This window comes from Cebidichthys violaceus, unplaced genomic scaffold (assembly GCF_023349555.1).
Source record: "Cebidichthys violaceus isolate CVI_PGR_0920_01 unplaced genomic scaffold, fCebVio1.0.p SCAF_4, whole genome shotgun sequence".
Lineage (NCBI taxonomy): Eukaryota > Metazoa > Chordata > Actinopteri > Perciformes > Stichaeidae > Cebidichthys > Cebidichthys violaceus.
Genome location: NW_027176594.1, coordinates 9,603,867 through 9,627,117, shown reverse-complemented (window position 1 = coordinate 9,627,117; position 23,251 = coordinate 9,603,867). Strand labels below are relative to the sequence as shown.

The 23,251-nt window shown below is 39.7% G+C and overlaps 1 protein-coding gene across 6 annotated transcripts in view; it reads left to right on the top strand.

The window, feature by feature from the left end:
• tenm3 (teneurin transmembrane protein 3) overlaps positions 1–23,251 on the top strand; it is a 336,797-nt gene that overhangs the window by 218,190 nt on the left and 95,356 nt on the right. For all 6 annotated transcript variants that reach the window (XM_068727440.1, XM_068727439.1, XM_068727438.1 and 3 more), the window contains 8 exons: positions 5,743–5,862; positions 10,725–10,808; positions 12,031–12,155; positions 14,126–14,381; positions 15,295–15,396; positions 15,633–15,827; positions 20,194–20,394; positions 22,312–22,497. In XM_068727440.1, coding sequence (XP_068583541.1) covers positions 5,743–5,862; positions 10,725–10,808; positions 12,031–12,155; positions 14,126–14,381; positions 15,295–15,396; positions 15,633–15,827; positions 20,194–20,394; positions 22,312–22,497 — 1,269 coding nt within the window. The remainder of the gene's footprint in view (positions 1–5,742; positions 5,863–10,724; positions 10,809–12,030; positions 12,156–14,125; positions 14,382–15,294; positions 15,397–15,632; positions 15,828–20,193; positions 20,395–22,311; positions 22,498–23,251) is intronic.

The window sequence follows — 23,251 nt, the reverse complement described above, 5'->3', positions numbered from 1 at the left end:
ACATGTAATATTATCATCATGACATGACATCAAGAGGCTTGGTGTGAACATTCACAAAACTCAAAACCTGGTTATTAACTGTTCCTGCTTCAGCTTCCAGACCGTGATTGGGCAGCACAGGGGAGATGTTGTCTGTTGTTTGCTCATGTCAGGTGGAGCAATGCGCTGTGTGTAGGTGAAGCCCACGTTGCCAGGTGTTTCCCACCCTCTGGCTGGTTAGATTGTGTAGCATTAAAAATACAAACTTTCTTTCTTTTAATCACAGCTTTTGACGATTTGAATTAGATTAATCGTTCAGCTCTAGTTAAGATATGGTTTGGGTTAAGCGACATGACACTGCGGGTATATTTAAGGTTACTTAAATCACTTGGTTAAGTTTAGGGAAGACACTGATGTCACAGTAAATAAAAGGCAAACTCTAATTACAGGTCTGTGTCTGGATGCAAACTTCAGTTTCTTGCATGGAAGTCAGACAAGCTATATAGCCATCCAGCTCCCCGCCTAAAGCCTCACTACCTAAAGTCATAATACTTCCTGCACTGGCATTCAGCGTGGCAGTGGACATAAATCGTGTGGTGCAGAATCATCCAATATGGATGCACTTCCTCGGGATACTGGACTGGAATAACTTTTCACTTTCCATGTAACAAATCAGAATGATAAAGGTGCAACAAAATACACAGGGGACTTATCATAGCAAGAGATGGACTGGTGTAACTAATGGCTGCAATCCATTTCTGTGTCCCCTGCTATTAGGCATTCTTCCTCAATGGACTTAAAAGGGACATATATTGAAAAACTCCTGTTAATTGTGCTCATACATTTGGGTATCTGGAGTGCCTTCCAACCCACAAAATGTGAAATAAGACAATCCAGTCAGTTTTTTGTGGGTTGCCTGGATTTGAAAAAAAAGCCATGTGATTCAACAAGCCATTCACATTTGACTCCCCTTCCTCTGTCACATGCATGCTCATTAGAATATGCCGCCCAGACTTTAGAACTATCTTTGCAGGGGTGCACCATATTTTTCTTGCAAGCCAATCAGAGCTGATTGGGCTTGATTTGGATGGTGCCTTAAAGAGACAGGTGCTAAAACGGAGCGTTCCAGACAGAGGGTTGATACAGGTATATTCAGACAGACAGTCTGAGAAAAATAATGTGTTCTTTGAACATTAAAGCACATAAACATGTTCCGGTAGAAACCCACAATACAAGTATGAACCTGAAAATGAGCATGTTATGTCCCCTTTAAATGGGGTGGAGCCATTATTAATGCTCATAGTTACACCTGTGATTTTCCTCCTAGGTCAAGTCAAAATGCCTGCTGTGATAAAGGTCTACTAAGGACAGTCTGAGCACCCAGACAGTCCTGAGATGAAGTCTAATCAGAGAACATAAGTGGAAACAGTGGGTGGACTACAGCTGTGATGGCAGCATTTCTTCTTCTGTCAGCATTTCTATAGTTGCTTCACATTCTTCAGGGGATGAGTCTTTTTCAACAGTTACACCTGTGAATACAGCACTATTACTAAAACATAAGAACAAGCCAAACAGTTTCCTCTGGTATGTCCTTACACTTCTTTTTATTAAAAGGGGTGAATCAGGCCGCTGCAGTCCCTCTCAGCATATGTCAGATCATCAGGGCTGAACTGGGGTCAGTTTGCAAAGACTGACCGTGTGCGCTAGGTTGTTGATTCCAGTCCTTCTTTGAACACAGTGGGATAGTTTGTCTTCCATTGATCCAAGTAGTTCTGCTGCTGCAGGGATTGTTTTAGGATGGTTTCCAGCACAGACTTCTCCTCACAGCAGTTCATATTTATAAAGAATAGGAAATATTGGGTAGTTGATAGCAACCTAAAAACTGTTTTTTTTTAATCACCTTAGTTCTAGCGTTGGATGTATAGTAGATGCCAAATGACTATGACCTTCATGTACCCTAACTTCCATAAATCCACCACGAAATTTCTCTGAAATGTTCTGTTAATTCCCAAAATTTCCTAAAAAGGTTCCTTTAGAGGGAGCCAGTCTTGTATGACTGGTAACCATGGCCATTAAAACACACACACACACACACACACACACACACACACACACACACACACACACACACACACACACACACACACACACACACACACACACACACACACACACACACACACACACACACACACACACACACACACACGCTCCTGTCGATTAGCCAGCACTCTCCCATGACCCTTTGCTCCTGTCCTCACCAGGAGGGGTTGTGGATAACGTGCTGGCACAGCACGGCTCTAATTTAATGAGGCATCGAGGTATAGTTGTGTGTGCGGAATTAGTGTGTGTGTCTGAGTGTGCGAGTTAGTCTTCTCTCTCTAAATGTTCCCAAGTTGAATCAGTAATTGGTCCTTGACATGGCTCTCTCTAATATCTGCTGTGTGAGGAATCCAGTACAGGCTCTTCATGTGTTCCTCCATGTTTAACCAGCACAAACAGGTTAGTGCTACTTCTTACCATGGCATACGCTGTTAAAGGACATGGGCCACCTCACACGCTCAACAACTAACTTCTCTCAATGTAAAATAACTAGGGACTTGTTTGTCTCATTGCAGTGTCCCATGGTAGTTTGTTTGCGCCCAAACTTATTAGAGTGAACACATTGGTCCTCTGTTGTGTTTGATTGTTTTGGTGTGGAAGTCATTAGGGCTGCAACTAACTTTGACCACGGCAAGGCCCGGATTTGGTTTACAGTTTACTGCACCTTTAACACCGGCTCAAACCAACTAAAAACCAACAGATCTTCTATTGGTACAGGTGGCGGTGAATGACGGACTGAGACAGGATTCCCCCACGATTACAAAGTTTATTGGATCACATATTTTAAACCAAGTATTAAAAACACTGGCTGCAACAGTAAAATCTCAAATATACAGGTTATAATAAAAGGGTAACTTAATGAAGCAACACAAAATCATGCAAAATAAAATTAAGTAAAGGAAAACCATGAATACAACTAAATTGGTAACATAAACAAAACAGCAGTGGCAGTCCACGTCTCTCCTACCTGCTCACTGCATAACCCCCATCTGGAAGGCTCGACGGGGAAGTGATAGTCTCACTAGAGCTGGACCTAGAATAAAACAGGACAAAGTGTGAAACCCATGGCAAATATGCCTCAACTTAAAAAACCTAAAGTCCACACCTACAGAAGCCTCTGAGTCAGAGAGAGGGACAGATGTAGCTCATGGCATGGCTTATATAGTGGCAACAAATTAAGAACCAGGAAGTAGGAGGGGCCAAGGCCCACCCAGCCCTACGGTAGCGAAGGAGGGACACTTCAGCACCGGCTACATAACGATTATTTTAATTATCGATTAATCTGTTGATTATTTTTTAATCGATGAATCGGCGGGGAAAAGGCGAGTGAATAAAAACGTGTCTTTAGTCTTGGAAACTATACCACCCCTGCTTTACTACTGTTATTAACGAGCTAATGCTAACTTGTCATGCTTGTCAAGCCGGATAACGAGTAAACAGCAGCACCTGAAGAGCTACTGGAGGGACGTTACGTTCCTCACTTCAAAACGGAACAACAGTAGGATTCTGTAGTGACTTATCCTGCTGTTGAACTCCCTTCCTCCTCATCAAGGACTCCAACATGTTTACGTTTTAGGTGCTGAATCATCGCCGCGGTGCTCCCGTGCCATGCCATGTCGCTTTTGCGTATCTTGTAATTACACACTCTTTCGATCTATTTAGTGTGAAATGCTCCCACACCTTGGATAACTTAGGTCGTACTGATTTATCTGCCTCCGCCATGTGTTTCAGAACAACGTTACGGGTCTTTCCTCTACCTCCGCTCTGATCCGCGCTCAACTCAACTTTTTTTTTTATTCTCAAACATTTCCGCGACTTATTGAGTAGCGTAATAATCGTGCGACACAAAGAAACGATAATGAAATTCGTTGCCAATGCTTTTAATAATCGATTTTATCGATTCGTTGTTGCAGCCCTAGAAGTGATATATTGTCACATGATAACAGCTATAGTATTAATAAATCACTGCTGTTTATGTTCGTAGCGGGCTTCAAAATCATTAAGCAGTGCCTTCTCCAGGGTCTTTTACAGACCAGGCCGCAGCCCTGGAAGTGACTGGTTTTGTGTTGTTTAATATTATTGAACTGTAAGTGACACTAAAAGTTGCTATTAGGGTGTGAGGTGATAAAAAGGGAAAACACAGGCAATGTAGATTAAATGCCTTGATTATCTTCATGTTGTCATAGAATGTTTTCTATGTTTTAACTTACAAAGAACTCAACTGCACAAAATACCAATGAGTGAAATACATTTTGCCGTACACACACTCAACATGATATGAAGGTTTGTTTTTCTCTCTTAAAGTTGATCAAATATTAACATTCTGCACACCTGAACATGGATTCCCTTAAAGCAGTTTTTGCCAATCACTTTCCCGTTTCTAGAGAACAGTTTGTTGTCAAGGTTAAAGTTATACAAACAGAATTTGAGAAGTAATTTCTAAATGATGTATAGAGCATGAGCAGACATGAGCACATTTATGCCCCCCATCAATGTTTAATTCCTCAGTAGTCTTTCCTCTAGCGCCACCCTCAGGACAAGCTTTCCATAGGTCCATAACTACTGAACACTTAGAATCGTCACCAGTTTTGGTGAATAAAAAGTACTTTTCTTTATATTGAACATCATTTTTACATTTTTGCCTGAATCCAGCATAATGGGACTGGAAACAATGAATGTGCTGTGTAACATACGTATACTCAGACAACATCCTACATTATTACATTGTGGTGTCTAATTTTGTTGGATTGACAAGGCAAAGCAGAAAACCGTTTCTAAAAAGCCACTTCGGGTCTGCCCCTCTTCATCGGACAGTCAGCACAGCTGAGCAGACAGCATGCAGAATATTGGAGTGAAGGAGGGAGGTGTGATGGTGAATAGAAATGGACTCACCGGTGTGGCTGCTTCTCTTCTGTTAGGTTTGCACCAATTTGACTGTTTTTTGGCCTCCGAAAAATCTGGTTACATCTCAATTGAGATGCAGGGAGGAGGAGGAAGATAGCTAAGGAGCAGATGATTTACGAGCCCAAGGGCGGGCATGCACACACACACACACACACACACACACACACACACACACACACACACACACACACACACACACACACACACACAGACAGACAGACAGAGCAAGAGAGGAAACATGTTAGAGGTTAGCTGCTGGAGGCGTCCTTTGATGCTAACACACTCCACTGTATCTTTCCCTGGGTACTGGTGTATGTGGAGAGAATGAGGGAAATTGGTTGGAGTGGTTGTGTGTGGCACTATATTTGTTTTTACCGTATGTGTTTCCATATGGGCTTCAGTGTGTGTGTGTGTGTGTGTGTGTGTGAGTGTGTGTAGTGCCCATGTCATTTTTGCATCTAGCCTGAGAGCATTTTAGTTGTTATTCATGTTTCCAAAAACATACTGCTAGTGCTCAGTATGCTTGACACAGCCAGCACCCACGCACACACATATACATATATACGTATATATACTGTATGTTCACTCTTCTTTTGTCTGTTAGTGACTCAGGCAGACATGTTTTATCGTTTTTTGTTTTCCTCTTTTATCTTCCCTTTACCTATCCCGCTCTTCCTTTCTATCTTCTTTTTAATTTTCCACCCTGTATTGACCTACCTGTTTCTCTCATGTCCTCTTCTGCCTCCTCATCTCTAGCGATGCACCTGTTTGGTCTAAACTGGCAGCTTCAGGAGAGTGAGGGATATGGAGCGTTTGAAAACGGAGGAGGGGGAAGAGATACAACTCCAAACACCTTTATGGTGTCTACAGACAATGGTGAGTTAAACACTTTTTAAAATCCTTTCTTCTCACAAGAAAAGCAACAAAGAATGTGAGAAAAGTTGATGAAGATGATGTTTGCTCCAGTGATAGTTTTTCTACAGTTTGTGACGCAGTAAGGAGAAGGTCAATTAGCCTCAAACAGAAATCGTTAGAGGTGCCTGAGGAAAAGCTCTGCCTGCTGTACTATTTAAATGTTATATATCCTCATATTGCAGCACTGCAGACAACCCATTGTCTTTTGATAATTAAATCCATATGCAACTAATATGCAATTGTGGTTTATGTTCAGTGCCAATGCAGGAAGTAGTGTGGTGAAGATTTAAGAGTGCAGAGGTCACAGAGACGGATAGTGTTTGACTGTGATAGTGGAGGCTGCATTCACATATATAAAATGCATTGGCAAAGAACATCTTGCAGTTAATGTATGTTGTCTGATATGTGGATTTAAAAAAACATGGTGTAAGTGCCATTATGTTTCCTCTAGAAGGGTTTTTACATAATCTGTGTATTTGAATGTAATTCTTAGTCGAAATGGTTGCCAGTACACAGTCCCTCCCTCCATCCTGTCAGGTAATTTGAACATAATGAACACATCCTTTCACAGTATAGCCTGCAGTGTTTACCTGGTGTTACCATCTGCCGGTCTCCGCACACTATTCTGACTTTCTTTGAGACGTGAGCTTCTGTTAGTCGTTCTCAGATCAAATGGAATAGTGAAAAGTAGCATGTAAGTGACATACCCAGCCATTTCCAGTCAAGATGTTTTTCTAGCATCAAGTTGAAGTTTTAGTTTATCTTCACTTTAACCAACGTATCCTCATACAACGGTTCATATGGTACCCTTAAAAATGTTCTTTTGTTTGTTATTTTTTCTGTGAATGTCCAGCAACACAAGCGATCAGTGCTCCTAACCACTACTTTGTTAAGTTTAGGAAAAGATTGTAGTTTTGGGTGAAAATAAGTATGGAAGTGGCTCTAATTAAATATGGAAGTTATGTGACAAATAAATCAATGTTTACGTATTACTGCATACAGCTGTCTCCTGGGTGACTGTCCAGTGTTTTTTTGACCCTTCGTTCATTCCCAGCTCTTCAATACATGGACTGCCAGTCCTGATTTACAATTATGTGGTTAATATATGAATTATAGTGTATCACTTTTCATATAGGTATAGTTGTGAACAGTACATGAAAACAGCTTGCTTTATAAATGATTGGATGTGTCCAACTAGGTTATTGGACATCTTGTAGCAACAGCAAAAATTTTTAATGAACCCAGACCCTTCTGAAAGGTACTATAGAACTGTTCATTCTGAAATATATTTGTAAAAAAAATGTTTGCCAATAGTACATGGCTTAACCACTACACAATGGACAAATAATAATAATAAAATAAGCATTAATGTAGAAAAAAAATGTGAAAGGGTTTTCTTGGTTTAAATGGCTTCTCTCTTCAATGTTCAATTCAATTCAAAAGAGCTTTAGCAAGCATGAAATAAAAACATACATACAATAAGTGAATATCTACTAAACACTGCAACATTTAAGACATGTATTTAAAAGGTATCTGTTCTGTATGATCTATCTATCTATCTCTCTCTCAGACACACACACATGCACACTTTACAATTATTTTCATTATTGTACATGTAATCTAATGTAGTTTTTCATCTATTTAAACATGTTCTATTGGGAATGGGTTTTATTTATATACATGACAAATGAAATGTCTTTCAGTACCAGTTACATATTAGACTTGCAAATATCCTAAGTCCACCAGGATTTACCATGGGGATGTTCTGGGGAACATCCAGTTTTTTAATGGGGGGACAACAGACCTCGACATAGTGAAGTCCCCTTATTAGAACATGGATCCACCCCTACTAATCCTGCTCTACTTACGCATCACAATCAAAGTATCAACTGAACATCTTGCTAATTATTATTTCAAGTATCATTCATTCAAAGATGCAAATCAATTCTTGTATATAAAGTGGTATGCAGTGGTTTTGTAGTGTTTTTAGCTCATTATTATGATTCTCTCAGTCCATGTTTGTCTTTGTTGTAGTCTGCTTCCCTTACTACAGTTTTCTCCTAGGCTTAAACTAATTTCAACTTAGCAGTCTAATTGAACTTGAGTGTGTCTAATGACTATATCAAATGATACTCATAAATACAGGTATACAGGCATGGCACAGTATATTTAGCTGAGGTTTAATCCTAGGGCCAGAAACTGCCAAATAAGCAAAGCACCAAAACATTCTGTACACGCAAAATGTGTGTGACGACTAGAACCCACAGCGTTCATCTTTGTCAGCTGTGTTTTCTCTTATAGACAGTTACACATAGTTACAAGCCAACACACACACACACACACACACACACACACACACACACTCAGACTGTGCCAGCTTCATGGACATCCCTCAGGACACCCAACTGTCACTAGTGATGTACAGGACACAACAGTGTATTCTGTTTTTGTTTTTTTAAATTACTCTGAGGGACTTGAAACATTTAAATTGTCTCAATTTAATACTGATGCCTCTATATGACCTACATAAGTAAATTAAACCATCAGTGAGAGGATTGGCTATTTCTATACAGACATTCTTAATGCTGCCATAAATCAGACAAAATCATGCAGGTTCAGCTGGTCATATTTGAGTGAAGGGGGGCACTGGAGAACTAGAACCTGGACTGCACAGAGCAGACTGTCAGACCTTGCTGCATGGACTCTGGTGTGGAAAACACTACTGCTTTTGTCAGAGGGACTGCAAATATCAACACAAAATAAAAGTTCCTCAATGTTTAGCTTTAAATATGTAGGATACATTTTTTCCCATCTTAATACACCAGCCAAATAGACCTGTCAACTTTTGTTGTTATTAAAAACCAAAAACCTCCAATTTGCCATATGAAATAGAAGCAGAGAGAGGAAGAAAGGAATGATGCTAAAAAAAAGGAACTCTGATGGAAGCTTTCCCCCATGGGTCGCATTGAATTGACTGAGATAAATTAAGAGCAGAGTCAAGTTATTGAACTATGTTTGTCCTCAATTGCTTCTGCAGCAGTTAAAAACAGAATGGTCTGCTCCGGCCATGACAGAGAGAGAGAGAGAGGGAGGCCAGTGGTGTGAGCATGTTGTGTTAGAGATAAAGATGGATGAGTGTGCCTTCAAGTTGGGCTTGAAGACTTGTGTCATATGTTGAAGCTCATATTAGTGTAGCGAATGCGATTAACGTCCAGACTGTCACTCACACACACACACACACACACACACACACACACACACACACACACACACACACACACACACACACAGATCAGGGTCAGTGTTGGTTTACTGCCCAGATGTCATGACTTAAGCTGTTAAAGTGTAATGTTCTGAACAGGAAAGGCCTATGAAATTACAAACTTTGAACAGCGCTGGAACCATTCCAGCTCCATAGTGCACACTATTTACATTCAATTACATTGACGGAGGTCTGGATCCCAACTGAGACAACTGTGTGATGTGCTTTACTTTACCATGACCAGAACTTTCCCCTAACTTTAACCAAATTGAAGTTGATAAGTTATGAACCTTTTCATAAGTCATGTTGCATGACAACATGTTGGAGAGGTACAGCTCAGACAAAAGTGGATTAAAAGTGAATTAAAGTTAAAATAAAAATCCAATAATTGAAATTGCTAAATCTACCCCTAGAATGCAGACTGACCAATTATAGCGTGGCATCAGCCAGCTCTGACCAAGGTCTGACATCTGTCCAGCTCTGCTCCAAAGACTGTCCTGCAATGGTTTCAGATGTTCTTCATTGTCAGGCTGGTTTTGTGGATTTGGAGTTAGACATGGTTATAGCATGGTACAGGGATGTTGTATTTTTGTAGGCCAACCTGGAGAGTTAGCATTTCATTGGTTCCCTTGACAAAGGCTAATGGGATTTTCTCGATTGGATATTTGCAGAAAATTTGCTCTGTGGCAAACAAGGTATGTGATACACTTTTAAGCAATCCAATCTTTACAGATGAACAACACTTTGATAATGTTTGAAGCTGGATGCAAGCATCAGTAGTAAAAAGATAATGTGGGGCTATAAACAAACTACATTATAGTCATATGAGTGCAAGTACAAGAGTCTGTACAGGCAGACGAGTAAATCTACTGCCAAATTTAACATCATAGAACAACACATTAAAGTCATTTAACCTACACTTGTGTAGTGCCCTTTTTAGACTTCTGACCAGTAAAAGCGCTTTAACAATGGACTAGAGGAGCTGGGGACCGTACCACCGATCTTCTGATTGAAGGATGACCCGCTCTACCTTCTGAGCCACAGTCGCCAAATGAATGAATGTCCACACATGCTGCTTTTGCTTTTCAGTGATTGTAACAGGGAATTAAGACATTACATTACTTTACAGTCATTTAGCAGACACTTTTATCCAAAGCGACTTACAATTCAGATTCAATCATACCGTAGGCATAGCTACGGGAGCAATGTTGGGGTTAAGTGTCTTGCTCAAGGACACATTGACATGCGATTAGCAGAGCTTGAGCCAGGGATCGAACCGCCAATTCTCTGATCTCTGAAGGAAGGCCCTGCTCTCCACTTAGCCACAGTCGCCTACCACAAGACCTACCTGGCTTTACAGGAACAGTGTTATTCTTTAATTGAATCGTCTTCTCTCACTTTTCCCAAATAAGGTATGACATTTCTTCGGGGTGTGATGCTTGTGACAGTGTGGGCTTCACAGTAATGTTAACTCTGACAGCTTGACGGAGGAGGGGGGCGGGGCTTAGTGAAACGGTCAAGACTGTGATTTACATTTCCTGAACTTTTTAACTCTCTGCAGGTAAAATGTTTCTTCTGGAGAACAGTACCATAGACACAGGAGAGGTGGACGTGGGTAGACGAGCCATACAAGATGTTCCACCAGGTAAGTTATACACACACATATATGTCATGAACAAAGTGTTAATTTCCACACAACAAGAAACACTCAGAAAAGCTTAATACACTAAATTGCCAGTTTTTAAAGTGCCCCTAGCTGAAACTAATGAAGTCAAATCCCACAGTCCTGCAATATATCCTACTACCGTGTCGTTATACAGTCATTTTTTTGTTAATGTTTTTGATTTCACTGTTTTAGAACGTTGTTGATTCAACAGTATGATTATTTTGGAGGCTGCAGGTTGTTGAATTGTATTGTGTTAAGGTGACTGTGTCTCCCCCATCTATATTAGTGTGAATGTGTTAATTGAATATTGGGCTACCATAAATGGGAACTAAAATTATCAAACAAATAATTGTACTAAGATAGTTCATAGTTTAGTATGGTTGGACATGAAACCATGAATTAAGATCATTAACAATGTAAAGTTGAAATTAAGGAATGCTACTCTATAGCACCGACAGTTATGTTAATACTTGATATTTAAAGCATGTTGGAGGGTGACTATTGTTTTCTATTACACAGCTTAGTTGAATATTCAGTTCTGATTAGCCAATTACAGCATTCTGTTATTTTCTTTAGCAGACAGTTGCTATGAATAACAGATCGTTGCTATGAATGCAGTTTAAGCTATAGGGCTAATTTCTTTATCGGAAGCAATACATTTTCAAATCAATATTTTTATACAAATTATTGATTTCTTTAGTAAGTAGCCATCAGGGTCCTGCTCAATCTGACGGTGTTCCTTTTGCAATGACCAGCTCGCCATACAATATCCCTTATTTACTATGACATTATCGTTTACATACTTTTTGAGCCTTTCTAAATAATCATTAACTGGTTTTAAAGATTAAATATTTAGCTGATTGCAATATAATTCATTCTAATGTTTTTAAGCATGGGACATACTATATTTCTAAATAATTCTGAGTCAGCATACTGACAGCAGTTCCAGGAAATTAATAATTAATGTCAACACAGGGTCAAAGAAATACAAGTTTTCTGGAAAGAAAATTTTAATTGATAATAGAATGTTTGAAATATGTGTTTCTATTCTGCGTGATAGAGTATCTAGCATCCATGACTTTTACATTGTATTGTTGTGTGTATTGATTTATGTGGTATACAGAGGAGATTTTCTGAACATGTATCAAGAACAAAAGAAAGATTTTGACTCCTGCTGGTTTGTTATTGTTCTTTATTCAAGGTGTGTTTTGGAGGTCTCAGCTATATATTGACCAACCGCAGTTTTTGAAATTCAACATCTCCGTCCAGAAAGACGCTCTTGTTGGAGTGTATGGACGCAAAGGCCTGCCGCCCTCACACACACAGGTTGGTTGCACAAACACATGCATGTGCATGCACATACAATTACATGCTAATTCAGTGACCCTATGCTTCGGACTATAACGCTCTAGTTACGCCTCTAGTGTCAATTTTGGACGTGTCAGGGACGACGTGTCAATGTACGCTTGTTAAATGCCTAGTGTCTTTTCAGAATAAACTTACTCAACATTAACAAATAAATTAATATCACGCAAAGGGCTTTACATACAGCATGAGAGCAAGTAAGAATATAACAGGAGTCCCAACTAAACACCTTGTCATTGTGCCCCGCTGGATTTTATAAAACAGTGACAAAATGCCATCACTTTAACCGATAGTTGAAGCCAGCATTGTTATGCATCCATACCTTATCCATGTCTTAAAGGGGCTTGAATCTCTAAGCACCACCAACCATGTGAGCATAGAATGAAAACCTCAACAGAACCTTATCTGGAAGAGACAGCTTTTTCAAATCGGAGAGGAATCCACTTTTCGGACAGTTAAACTTGAAATAGATGCCATGGTAAAACTGCCACCAACATGGGCCCTCACATGAGATGTGTAAGAAAGAACAATATGAGAAGGCAAAGTTCACAGAAGCTAGGGCAGCACCTGAGTTCACTGCTAAATAAAAACCCTGTCTTGAAGATAGGATTTGGTGTTTTCATCTGTGTCCACAGAAAGAAATGTTATCTAATCAGATCAGTAGCCACCATTATTTGGAGATCTCTGACATAGCGTTTAAGAAAGTCTGCCCTCAAACACCCAGAATCCTCTGGCCTTTCTACTTTTAACAAATACCATAAGTGATGAAAAAACTCTGCCTCCCAAAATGTCAAAACCATTAATCCCTTTTGCAACTTAGCAAGTGTGTCTAGGTCAAGTGCTTTATGGATTCTTGGTTAATAATGAAGGAGATAAGCTTCTTACAAACCTAAACTACCCTTTGACTACACTTACATCTCTGTGTGATGAATCATGTCTTCTATCAAGGGACTAATCCACTTATCTGTAAAAGACAGCTTCATACAATGCCACCCCTATCACAGCTCAATGTTAGCACTTTAGATAATCGACAGTGTGTGTGTGTGTGTGTGTGTGTGTCCTTGTCGTAACCTTAATCCATCTAAGTTCTCTTTTTTGTGGCTCCACCCTGGCATTATGTTTTAAGGTCGTCCGTCCGTCCACCATTCTCATGAACGTGATATTTTGGGAACGCCCGGAAGTCCACTTTGACTCAAAGATGAAGTAATTTGATTTTGGTGGTAAAAGGTCAAAGATTGAGGTCACTGTGACCTCAAAGCCGGCCCCTTCTTGTGAATTAGATTCCTCAGGAACGTCAGACAAGAATTTGTTCAAATTAGGCACAACAGTCCGCTTGGACTCGAGGATGAACTGATAAGAATTTGGTGGTCATGGGCCAAAAATCACAATCTTTTAATCTAAGCTTGTGATTAAAAGATTCAAATGTTATTTGAACAGAGGCAAACTATCAACAAGTAGACTGAATCAATTAACAATTATCTTCCATGTCATCTATTAATGAAATGAAAAAAAGAGTAAACATAAGGCTGTTTATTAAACCCCACATCTAAAACATCAGGAATTAAACTAGACCATAAATATCTAAATCAAATTCCTTGTAAATCCATCCGTTAGGGATTGATATACCTTGTCATAGACCAAAGTGTTTTGTTAGTTGACTATTATGCGAGATAAAAGGTCAGAGACTTACCAAAATCCATATTTCTCTGAAGTTCAAAGATGATCTTCCCAAACTCAATGGAAATCTGGCTAGCTGTTAAGATGGACAGACAGTTGGACTGAGCACCATTGCTATCCATAGGCCTTGCCCCAGGCAAGGCAACAAAATGTAACATATAACATGCTGTACAACTTTAAGTTTGTTACAGTTATGCTAAATCTTGTACTGAGAAAAAATATCTTCAATGTCTTGTGTATTTTTTGTCTTCCAGTACGACTTTGTGGAGCTACTGGATGGTAGTCGCCTCATTTCCAAAGACAAACGAGCGCTCAGTGACACGGACGCAGGACATGCACACCCAGCTGGTGCACATGAGGAGGAGTCTGGAAGAGGAGCCCGTCGCACACGCTCAGTGAACGTGCACGAGGCTGGCTTCATCCAGTACTTGGACACAGGAATCTGGCATCTGGCATTTTACAATGACGGACGCAACACAGAACAAGTCTCTTACAATACCATCGTCATAGGTGAGAGAAAGCAGCATTTTTGTAATAAAGTGAATACTGTACGTTTTGTTTATTGGTGAGTTACTGTTAGGAGGTGTAGGTGCACTTCTAAAGTACACATGACAACAATCATACAACATTACTTAATGACTGTGAGCCCACCAGTTAAACCTGCATTATGCAACCTTGTCAATACAGGAAGTCAGATAAAAACTACATATTTTTATAATACGAAACAGTGCAAAGCATGGTGGGTACCGTATTCGATGTCCAATGTCTGTCACACAAAGTTGCCTCAACTGAAAAAAAATTGTCTGCCATGAGCAATTGTATGGAATGCAGCACTCAAATCTAACAGAAAGAGTACAGCTATGCGGTTTGAATCAGTAGAAATTTTCAGGTAATTTCTTACCTTTTAATAAATCAGTTCTATGGAGGATCAAGATTTCATCTTGTATATTATTAGTATTCAGATGATCATGTAGTTGGTCAAATACATTTTTTTTTTAAATTTTACTTGGTAGTTATTGTTAAAATGGGACAATTGGAATTTCTGTCAATGTTTTTTTTTTTTCTGCATGCAAGAGTGTGCAGGAAATGGCCAGTTAGGCGTGGCAGTGAGCCAGCAATGGTGTGTGTGTGTGTGTGTGTGTGTGTGTGTGTGTGTGTGTGTGTGTGTGTGTGTGTGTGTGTGTGTGTGTGTGTGCGTGCGTGACAGAAAAAGAGAGAGAGCCAAAGAAAGGCAGCAGGGTAATTGGATGTTAGAATGTGTTGATTGGACTGACTGGCTGTAACTATGGCAACCACAGAGGGCCATGCTGTGTACACGTATGTGTGTGTTATTTTTTTAAGATGTACAGTTGCATATCCAGCCTACCCAATTAACTTACACCTTTAAACCATCTCTCTCTGACTCATTCTCACTGTTAATCAGAGTCGATTATGGAGTGTCCTCAGAATTGTCATGGAAACGGAGATTGTCTCTCAGGAATATGCCACTGTTTCCCAGGATTTCTGGGGCCTGACTGCTCTCGAGGTAATCAGACACACACAAATACAAATGCTCTGCCACTCTGAGAGGCAATAATTGTTGGGATATGGAATCAATTGTCTTTCATGACTGTGGACATAGTCATTTGTGAAATTTTAAGACTGCACTAATTGAAAATTTGTGAGCTTAAGGGGAACTTTGTAGGTTCAAGTGTCTGATATAACGAGTCTATAAAGCCAGCATGTCTAACTGATCCATTGTACTGCATGTGTTTGGTCCAGCTGCCTGCCCAGTGCTGTGCAGTGGCAATGGCCAGTACTCCCGTGGCCGCTGCCAGTGCTACAGCGGGTGGAAAGGCACTGAGTGTGACGTGCCAGCCAACCAGTGCATCGACATCCACTGTGGAGGACACGGCATCTGCATAATGGGTGCCTGCATCTGCAATACTGGTTATAAGGGCGACAATTGTGAGGAAGGTAAGACTAATTTCCACCAAGGACAAACACAAAAAGTGCATTAGTTACATATTATGTTATTGGCAGTAGCTATCCCCCTTGCTGTGGGACATTTTAACACTGCTCTGCTTCATTTTCCATCAACGTGCTGGAATTTGGTCACGACATTACTATATATTTAAATGTCAACATAAATAATTGATTTAGCGCACAGTTATTGCTACCCATGACATTTACTTTTGAAATACAAACAGCCATGCAATTTGTTATAATAGAATAATAATTCATGATCGGTTTCACTTGCAAAGTTTACATTGTTTTAACCAACATTATTGAGAACCTTGCAGGACACTAAATGAATGCCATGTATTATTAGGTAGATAATTAAACTGCTTTCGATATGTTAATAGTATTTTGGAAGATGGAAAGAAGACACTTGATTATTCCTTGTTTGGCGTCAGTGCATTTTGTTACACCTACTATGCCATATACTATATAATATATTTGTTAGTTCTCCATGTTTATTTGTAAAATGTTGCTGCTCTGTGAAATAAGAACATATTATCCATATATGGGTGAATAATCCCTGAAGGCAAAAAACTGAAGGTTTTGTAATTCACCTCATTTAATGATCTTTCCATGTATAACATCCACTTGTCACAGGTACATGTTATGTTCTGTAGGTTTGAAGTCATTTTATAAAGTTTACAATCTTGTAATCCCACTACTTGCATGTAAATATGAGCTAAAATCACGCCTAAAGTGCAGCGGCTGACAGCTTGTTCATTAAGACAGCACTACCACATGGTTAAATTAATCTACTCTAATCTCTTTCTGGCACACACAAATACACATACATGGTAACTGTCAAATTGCTGACAGGTAGTTGGCTAAATTAGGCTCCTGTACACTACGCTAATTTAATCTGAATTGATCAATACTAATGTGCTATTTGCTGGTTGGACACACACACATACCTACACAGACAGTGTAGAGTGGTTGACAGCATCTCTACACAGGGACACACTTTCACATCAGGTGTGTACAAATGTAGACACAAAGGTGTGCACATGCTGCATATACATACACACTCATTAAAAAATGAAAATACAAATCACAGGGGACGGTATCCAGATTAGTTTCAGATTAGTTCAATCCTCTATCACACTAATCCTTTGTGAAGGAGAGAGTGAGAAATAATTTTCCCTGAACAACAGAGCCCGTGTATGTGTGTGTGTGTGTGTGTGTGTGTGTGTGTGTGTGTTAATCCCATTTACGACTGCTGAATCAGCAAATTATGTCAAAGATGCCATGTAGGATTTTCACGATAAAGTGTCACAGTCAAATTGTTGTAAAGAGCGGCACTGAAAGAGTTAACCTGCGTGTGAAAGAGAGCGGAGGAGCCGGTGGCTGATGAGTAGCCTATGAAGGAGGACGGGGTCCAGGTTCCAGTCCTTTCCTGACTGTCAGCATCAGAACAATGAGCATATGCAGGTTCCCTGAAACAAATAAATAGATATAAACACTGTATGCAACCTGCACTGCACCAAACAGCAGGCAGTTAGCGACCAGCTGATGAACAAAGTCAGAACATTTTATTTTATATTTTATTTTATTATTATAAAACATATAATATGTAGTTATGATCACACATTATGAGTCAGGCATATTATTCTAATAATGTCACAGAATACCTGAAAATGTCACAACTCCCCACTCCCTATGGTACTGGTGCTAAGGCTTGTGCTTATGAGCAACACTTAATGTCTGTGTGTTCTGTGTTGAGCTACAGTTTCTAAGCTATTAAGACTTCTCAAATCATTTGAAAAATACTCTTTTTTTATTGCAAACAAAAGACATTACATACTACTACATATTTATGTGTGTGTGTGTATATATATATTGCTTTTTTAATATATTGTTATATTTATATATATAGTTATATTTCTTCGTGCAATGCAATGTATTGCTATAATTGATAAAGAAAATCCTTACTATCATGATGTGGTTGAGGCTATATACAGTCAATGAGTTAGGATAGGTCATCTGGCAGGGATTCTCACGAGAGCTTCAGCACATTTTCTAAATGAATGGGCTACTTTTCAGACAATCATGTAATTGGTTTGCAGCGGTAGGTACGCATTAATACTGTAGGAGGTATAACCTACAGCTTAACGGTGTGTTGCTGAACTGGTTAGTAGTGCATCAATCCTTTTGTGAAAATGAAATTCGATTAATTCTAACCTCATTATACAGTACATTTGAGAAATAAGCATAGTTTGCGTTGCAAGATGGTTGGCTAGTAGCCTATCAGCTAAAGTTAACGTCTCTCAATGCTGCTGATTAGTCTTCTAGCTCGCTATATAGTTGTGGTTTGTGATAGCATAGCATTCTATTTAGTTAGTCTGATGGCACTGAGATGATTTTCTTTCTTTTTTTTATGCCGCTATCACAGGGGTTAGCAATTATGAATGAATTTCATTTGATTCTAGGTCAAGATGCAGAGGCAAATCTTGTTATTGTGTATTACAAACGACAGAAAGCCACAGCTGTCCAGAGTCAGCAGGTTATTCATGGAAATGTAACGTGTAGATTTAACCTTTCATATCAGCATTTCAGACCTATCAAGGGACGATGATGAGCAGCAGTTTAAGTTGACTACTGTGTGTTTGTGCTCTCTAAATTCATTTGTATTGTGAATAGAGTGTTTTTAATGTGTAGAATATGTTATGCCCCTTAGTTGTTTTGGGTGAAGCAGACAAGATTCAGCTCTTTTTCAAGAGAAGTGGCATCAGTTTAGTAGTGAGTGACATTTTCAATAACCACAACAGCAAAAGAAACTGACTAAATATACAAATGTGAGCCTAATTTACAGTGGGAGATAACTGAACTACTCCAACTTATTTAGTGAAGTTTTAAAATAGTCCCCCAAAGCTTTGAATATATGTGTCAAATTGCAGAAAAGTACTTCATCATGTTTTTTTTCCTGGTTCACCATGTTTACAGAATATTTGAGTCGTCCCTGATTTAGTTCTTTGAAATAAAATAAAGAGAATCCTGAATTGTTTTTTGTTTGTTAACAAGTAAAATAACACATTAGCTGACTAAATATGAAATAGCAGGTGAATCTAATCATGTTAGCTGTGAATTTCAGTGTATCATATTGTTGCAAATTCATCTGAAGTATTTTTTTATCAGATCATCGACCAGTTCTATCAAAATCACCCGAGCATAGACACACACAGGGCTGTAGGAAGATTTCATTTGATATATTTATTTATTTTCCGTTTGATGGTTTTAGAAATACTGTGGTCTAAACTGACACAGTGTAACCCCCATAAAATGTTTGACTAGCTGCCGCAAGGATGTAAACCTTTCCATTTAATTTTTCCCACATTCATTTTCAACAGATTAATGACATCATTATGCTCTATGGTTAGAAAAAGTTTCACCGTACTGCATGGAATATAATTCCGGTGGAGTCATACTAAATCATGTTGGTCTTCAAGTTTGGATGTTTTGAAGTAGGGTTGATGAGGTACTTATCCATAGTCACAGTGTTACCTACTAGACGGTGGTCGGTACGCACCCAGTTTGGAGAAACACACAGGAGTTACCGCTGTGGACGAGGGCAGCAGCATCACATAATTAACACTTAATTAACGTGTCCGCTATATTTCAAATGTTTTCTCTGGTCTCTCTTGCCGTGAGATAGCTTTGCAGTCTTTGTTTTTGACGAGGATCTGAATCCATTATCTCTGCTCTTGCCAAAACCACCAGACCCTATTGGACCCCCCCCCCCCCCCCCCCCCAAATAACAGGGAGACCAGCAACCCAATGTGTTCTGCAAGATAAAATAACCGTTCTTTTTTCAATGGAGTCTGGTGGCTTTGGCCAGACAATAGATGGATACAACGGCTTCAGTTCCCCGTCAGAAACAGCTGTCTGTCGGCAAGTTAAAATGTCGAAAATATTCAAAATATAGTGCACACTTACACTGATTTGTATAGATGTCTAAAATAGGTTTTGCTACTGACCCAGTACGCAGCAGTACATTGCTTTCCTCTGGTACTGTAACACCTGTCGGCTTCTCCAAACGCGAGGTGTGCTGTCTGTCATCTACTGCAGGTAATACTGACTATGGATACACGCACTTTAAAATGTCAGAACTATCCCTTTAATTGGTCTTGACAACAGCCCTTGTTAAGTTTGATTCCCTCAAGTGTACAAAAATGTACAAAATGTAAATGTGTGTGTGTGTGTGTGTGTGTGTGTGTGTGTGTGTGTGTGTGTGTGTGTGTGTGTGTGTGTGTGTGTGTCTACTATATGTACGACATTCACTATTTGCTATACGGTTAACTCCCCCTCTTCATCTCTCTGTCTCCAGTGGACTGCATAGACCCCAGTTGTTCAGCCCATGGGGTGTGTATTCATGGGGAGTGTCATTGTCAGCCCGGCTGGGGTGGAGCCAGCTGTGAGATCGCAAAGGCCATGTGTCCGGACCAGTGTTCGGGTCACGGCACCCACAACGCAGAGACCAGCACTTGTACCTGCGACCAGAACTGGACCGGGCCTGACTGCTCTTTAGGTGTGTGTCACGTTTAACATCCTGTGGTGTGACAATCTGTCGTTGTAGATGTTTCTTTCTGTCTTTCCCGCCTCATGATTTACACAATCTATAAAAAGACTAGACTTAATTTTTACGGCATTTGTAAAAGCAGCATGGCACCAAGCTTTACAGAGTTAATAAAGTGCTTTACGGAATCATTAAGAGTGGATAAAGAAGAGCTAGATCTGCATAAAACTAAAACAGAAAAGCAATTATAGAGCAGAACATAATTAAGATAACAGTGTTAGAGATGTGAGCCCCTAGGAACAGGCATAAAAGATGGGATACATAATCTGTAAAACAAGCAGCAAGGCATAAGGTGAATAAGACGCTCCATTATGTAAAACCAGTACCTGTAAACATAATTCTGAGGAGTGATTTAAAAGATTAGTTTTACAGGCAGTGTACGTTTCTGCAGCGTGGCTGCCCTGATGGCAAAAATATGTTCACCTCTAGAAGTTAGTCAGGAGTTTGAAAGAGCCAGGAGAACCTTGCTTGAGGATACCACACTTTGACTTGTGAGGAGGAGGAGCAAGGTCATTGGCATAGCTGGGGGCTAAACCGCATTAAGACCAGTGAAATCAGCAGCCTCTCCAAATCAATTCTTTGGCGGCCAATAAAGAGAAACTAGAAGAGAGGAGCGATGGTCTCAAGATGACTTGCAGTGTGTTGCACACCCTGCAGCTGTGGTTTGCAGTAGCTGCAAATAAAAGAGCCGTCTCTTGACAGTGGAAGGAGTCAGAGTACAACAATCTGGGCGATGTGAAAAAGTAGCACAGATACGTTTTTTATGGTCTTTGTGGATAAATAAGTAAGATAAAACATGACACATGTTGACACAATCGCTGAAAGAGTTCAGAAACAAAAAGGGAACTTTCTCTTGGAGAAACTCTCAACACCGTAAATAGTTCTGCTATGGTACCAATGCACAACCTTATAAATAACCATCATATACAACTGGTAATGGTGGTAAAAGTGCTTTGTTGGAAACATAAAGACACCTGAATTACATTTCTTTAAATAGGAAACAATAATATTGATTGTTACTTGCAAAATATTGACTTTCAAAATGTGTTATTTTCCCTACAATATCTGCTGCTGGCAGCTAAAGCAATAATAATGATTCTGATCACATTCAGGAACGTCAAAGCACTTGATTAAGGTTTTGAAAAGATTGTGGTCTTGGTTGATTATTTAAAAAGTCAATGCTATCTTACAGCATGAAACAGGACATATTTACTTTTTAGTAAGTATTTATCCAAAACCACCATATTTCCCTAAACTTAACCTAAGAGTTGTTCTTGCCTACATGTAACTACATGCTGCTGTTATAGAGAGGGTTTGGTTAGGTTTAGGTCAGGGAAAAAACAGCAGCAAGTGACAGCACTGATGCAGATAAAGAGGTGAGATAATAAAAGCTGTTGGAGGAATGCAGATCGGTAACAGATGGCTTGACATAAAAACAAAGATGAAAGGAAAAGAGTGTGTGTGTGTGAGTACGCATTCTCACTTCTATTTGTGTTGCCGTTGGCTGTTATGCCGAGTATTGTCTTGTCAAATCCATTAAACACACCTCCAATTAAGTGCTGTCGCTTTGTGAAACACACGCACAAGTAGAATTAAATTACACAAACACAAATATACCGTTTGTTCTGGCATGTTCTTGACCTATGCAAACACTCACAACACAGATCGTTACAATCCAGGCAGATACCATGACTCATATTTCACATTATGCATATTTACTGTATTGTTTATGATCATTTTTAAGTGCCTTAAACCACATTTGCTGAAGTACAGTATTGTTGTGCCATGAGCCAGTAAATCAGTATAAAGTATAAAATCAGTTAGCATTGTGATTCCATGTATTAATATCTCTTTTTGTTTGTCCAACAGAGGTGTGTGAGGTGGACTGCGGCAGCCATGGCGTCTGTTACGGCGGTGTGTGTCGATGTGAGGAGGGCTGGACAGGAACGGTGTGTGACCAAAAGGCCTGCCACCCTCTGTGCAGCAAGAACGGAGTGTGTAAGGAGGGAAAGTGTGAGTGTGACCAGGGATGGACAGGAGAGCACTGCAATATTGGTGAGTGGATCACACTCCTCACACACACACATATGACCAAACACACACACACACACTACAGGAAAAAGTGCAAGAAGGGAAAGTGAAGCTGTGATTAAGATGTTACACAGGATGCACAAACATGGGATTCATACTTCCCCATGCAAGCGTTTTTTTTGGTCAGTGGTTTCTCAACATGTAGTGAAATGAGGATATCTAGAAAAGCATATATGTGCTCTGTGCAAAGACAGTGAGAGTAGATGTGGTAGTCAGATCGCAATGAAAAGACAGTAAATTTCTACTTGAATCTGGCATGATTTCATGACTTACTTAAGTTCCCAGTAGTACACAATAAAAAAGTAGCACCTCACTACACAGCCTTAGAAGAGTTGGCGGGTAGGTGAACTCTTCTTCCGCAATAAGACACCATGACAGATATATTACAGCCTCTTTTCTTCATGGCTACTGCCACGGTGAGATTAGCGGGAACTGTTGCTGCTAATTATACGGATGTCCATGTTTTTGTTGCTTGTCGTTGGCATCCAATAATACCGGAGCTGCGATAGTGTCACTTGTGAAAATGATATCCAGGGTTGTAAAAAAAAAAAATTGTCCAGAACAGTCGGTCATGGTTTGCCATCTCACTGGGAGATGACATCATCATGAACTCCTTTTTATCACCTGTGGTTAGCCCACAAGTTAAAACAATTGAAAACACTGCTAGTGCTGTAAGGATAGTCCAACCCTTGTTAATAGTAATCAATATTATCTAAGA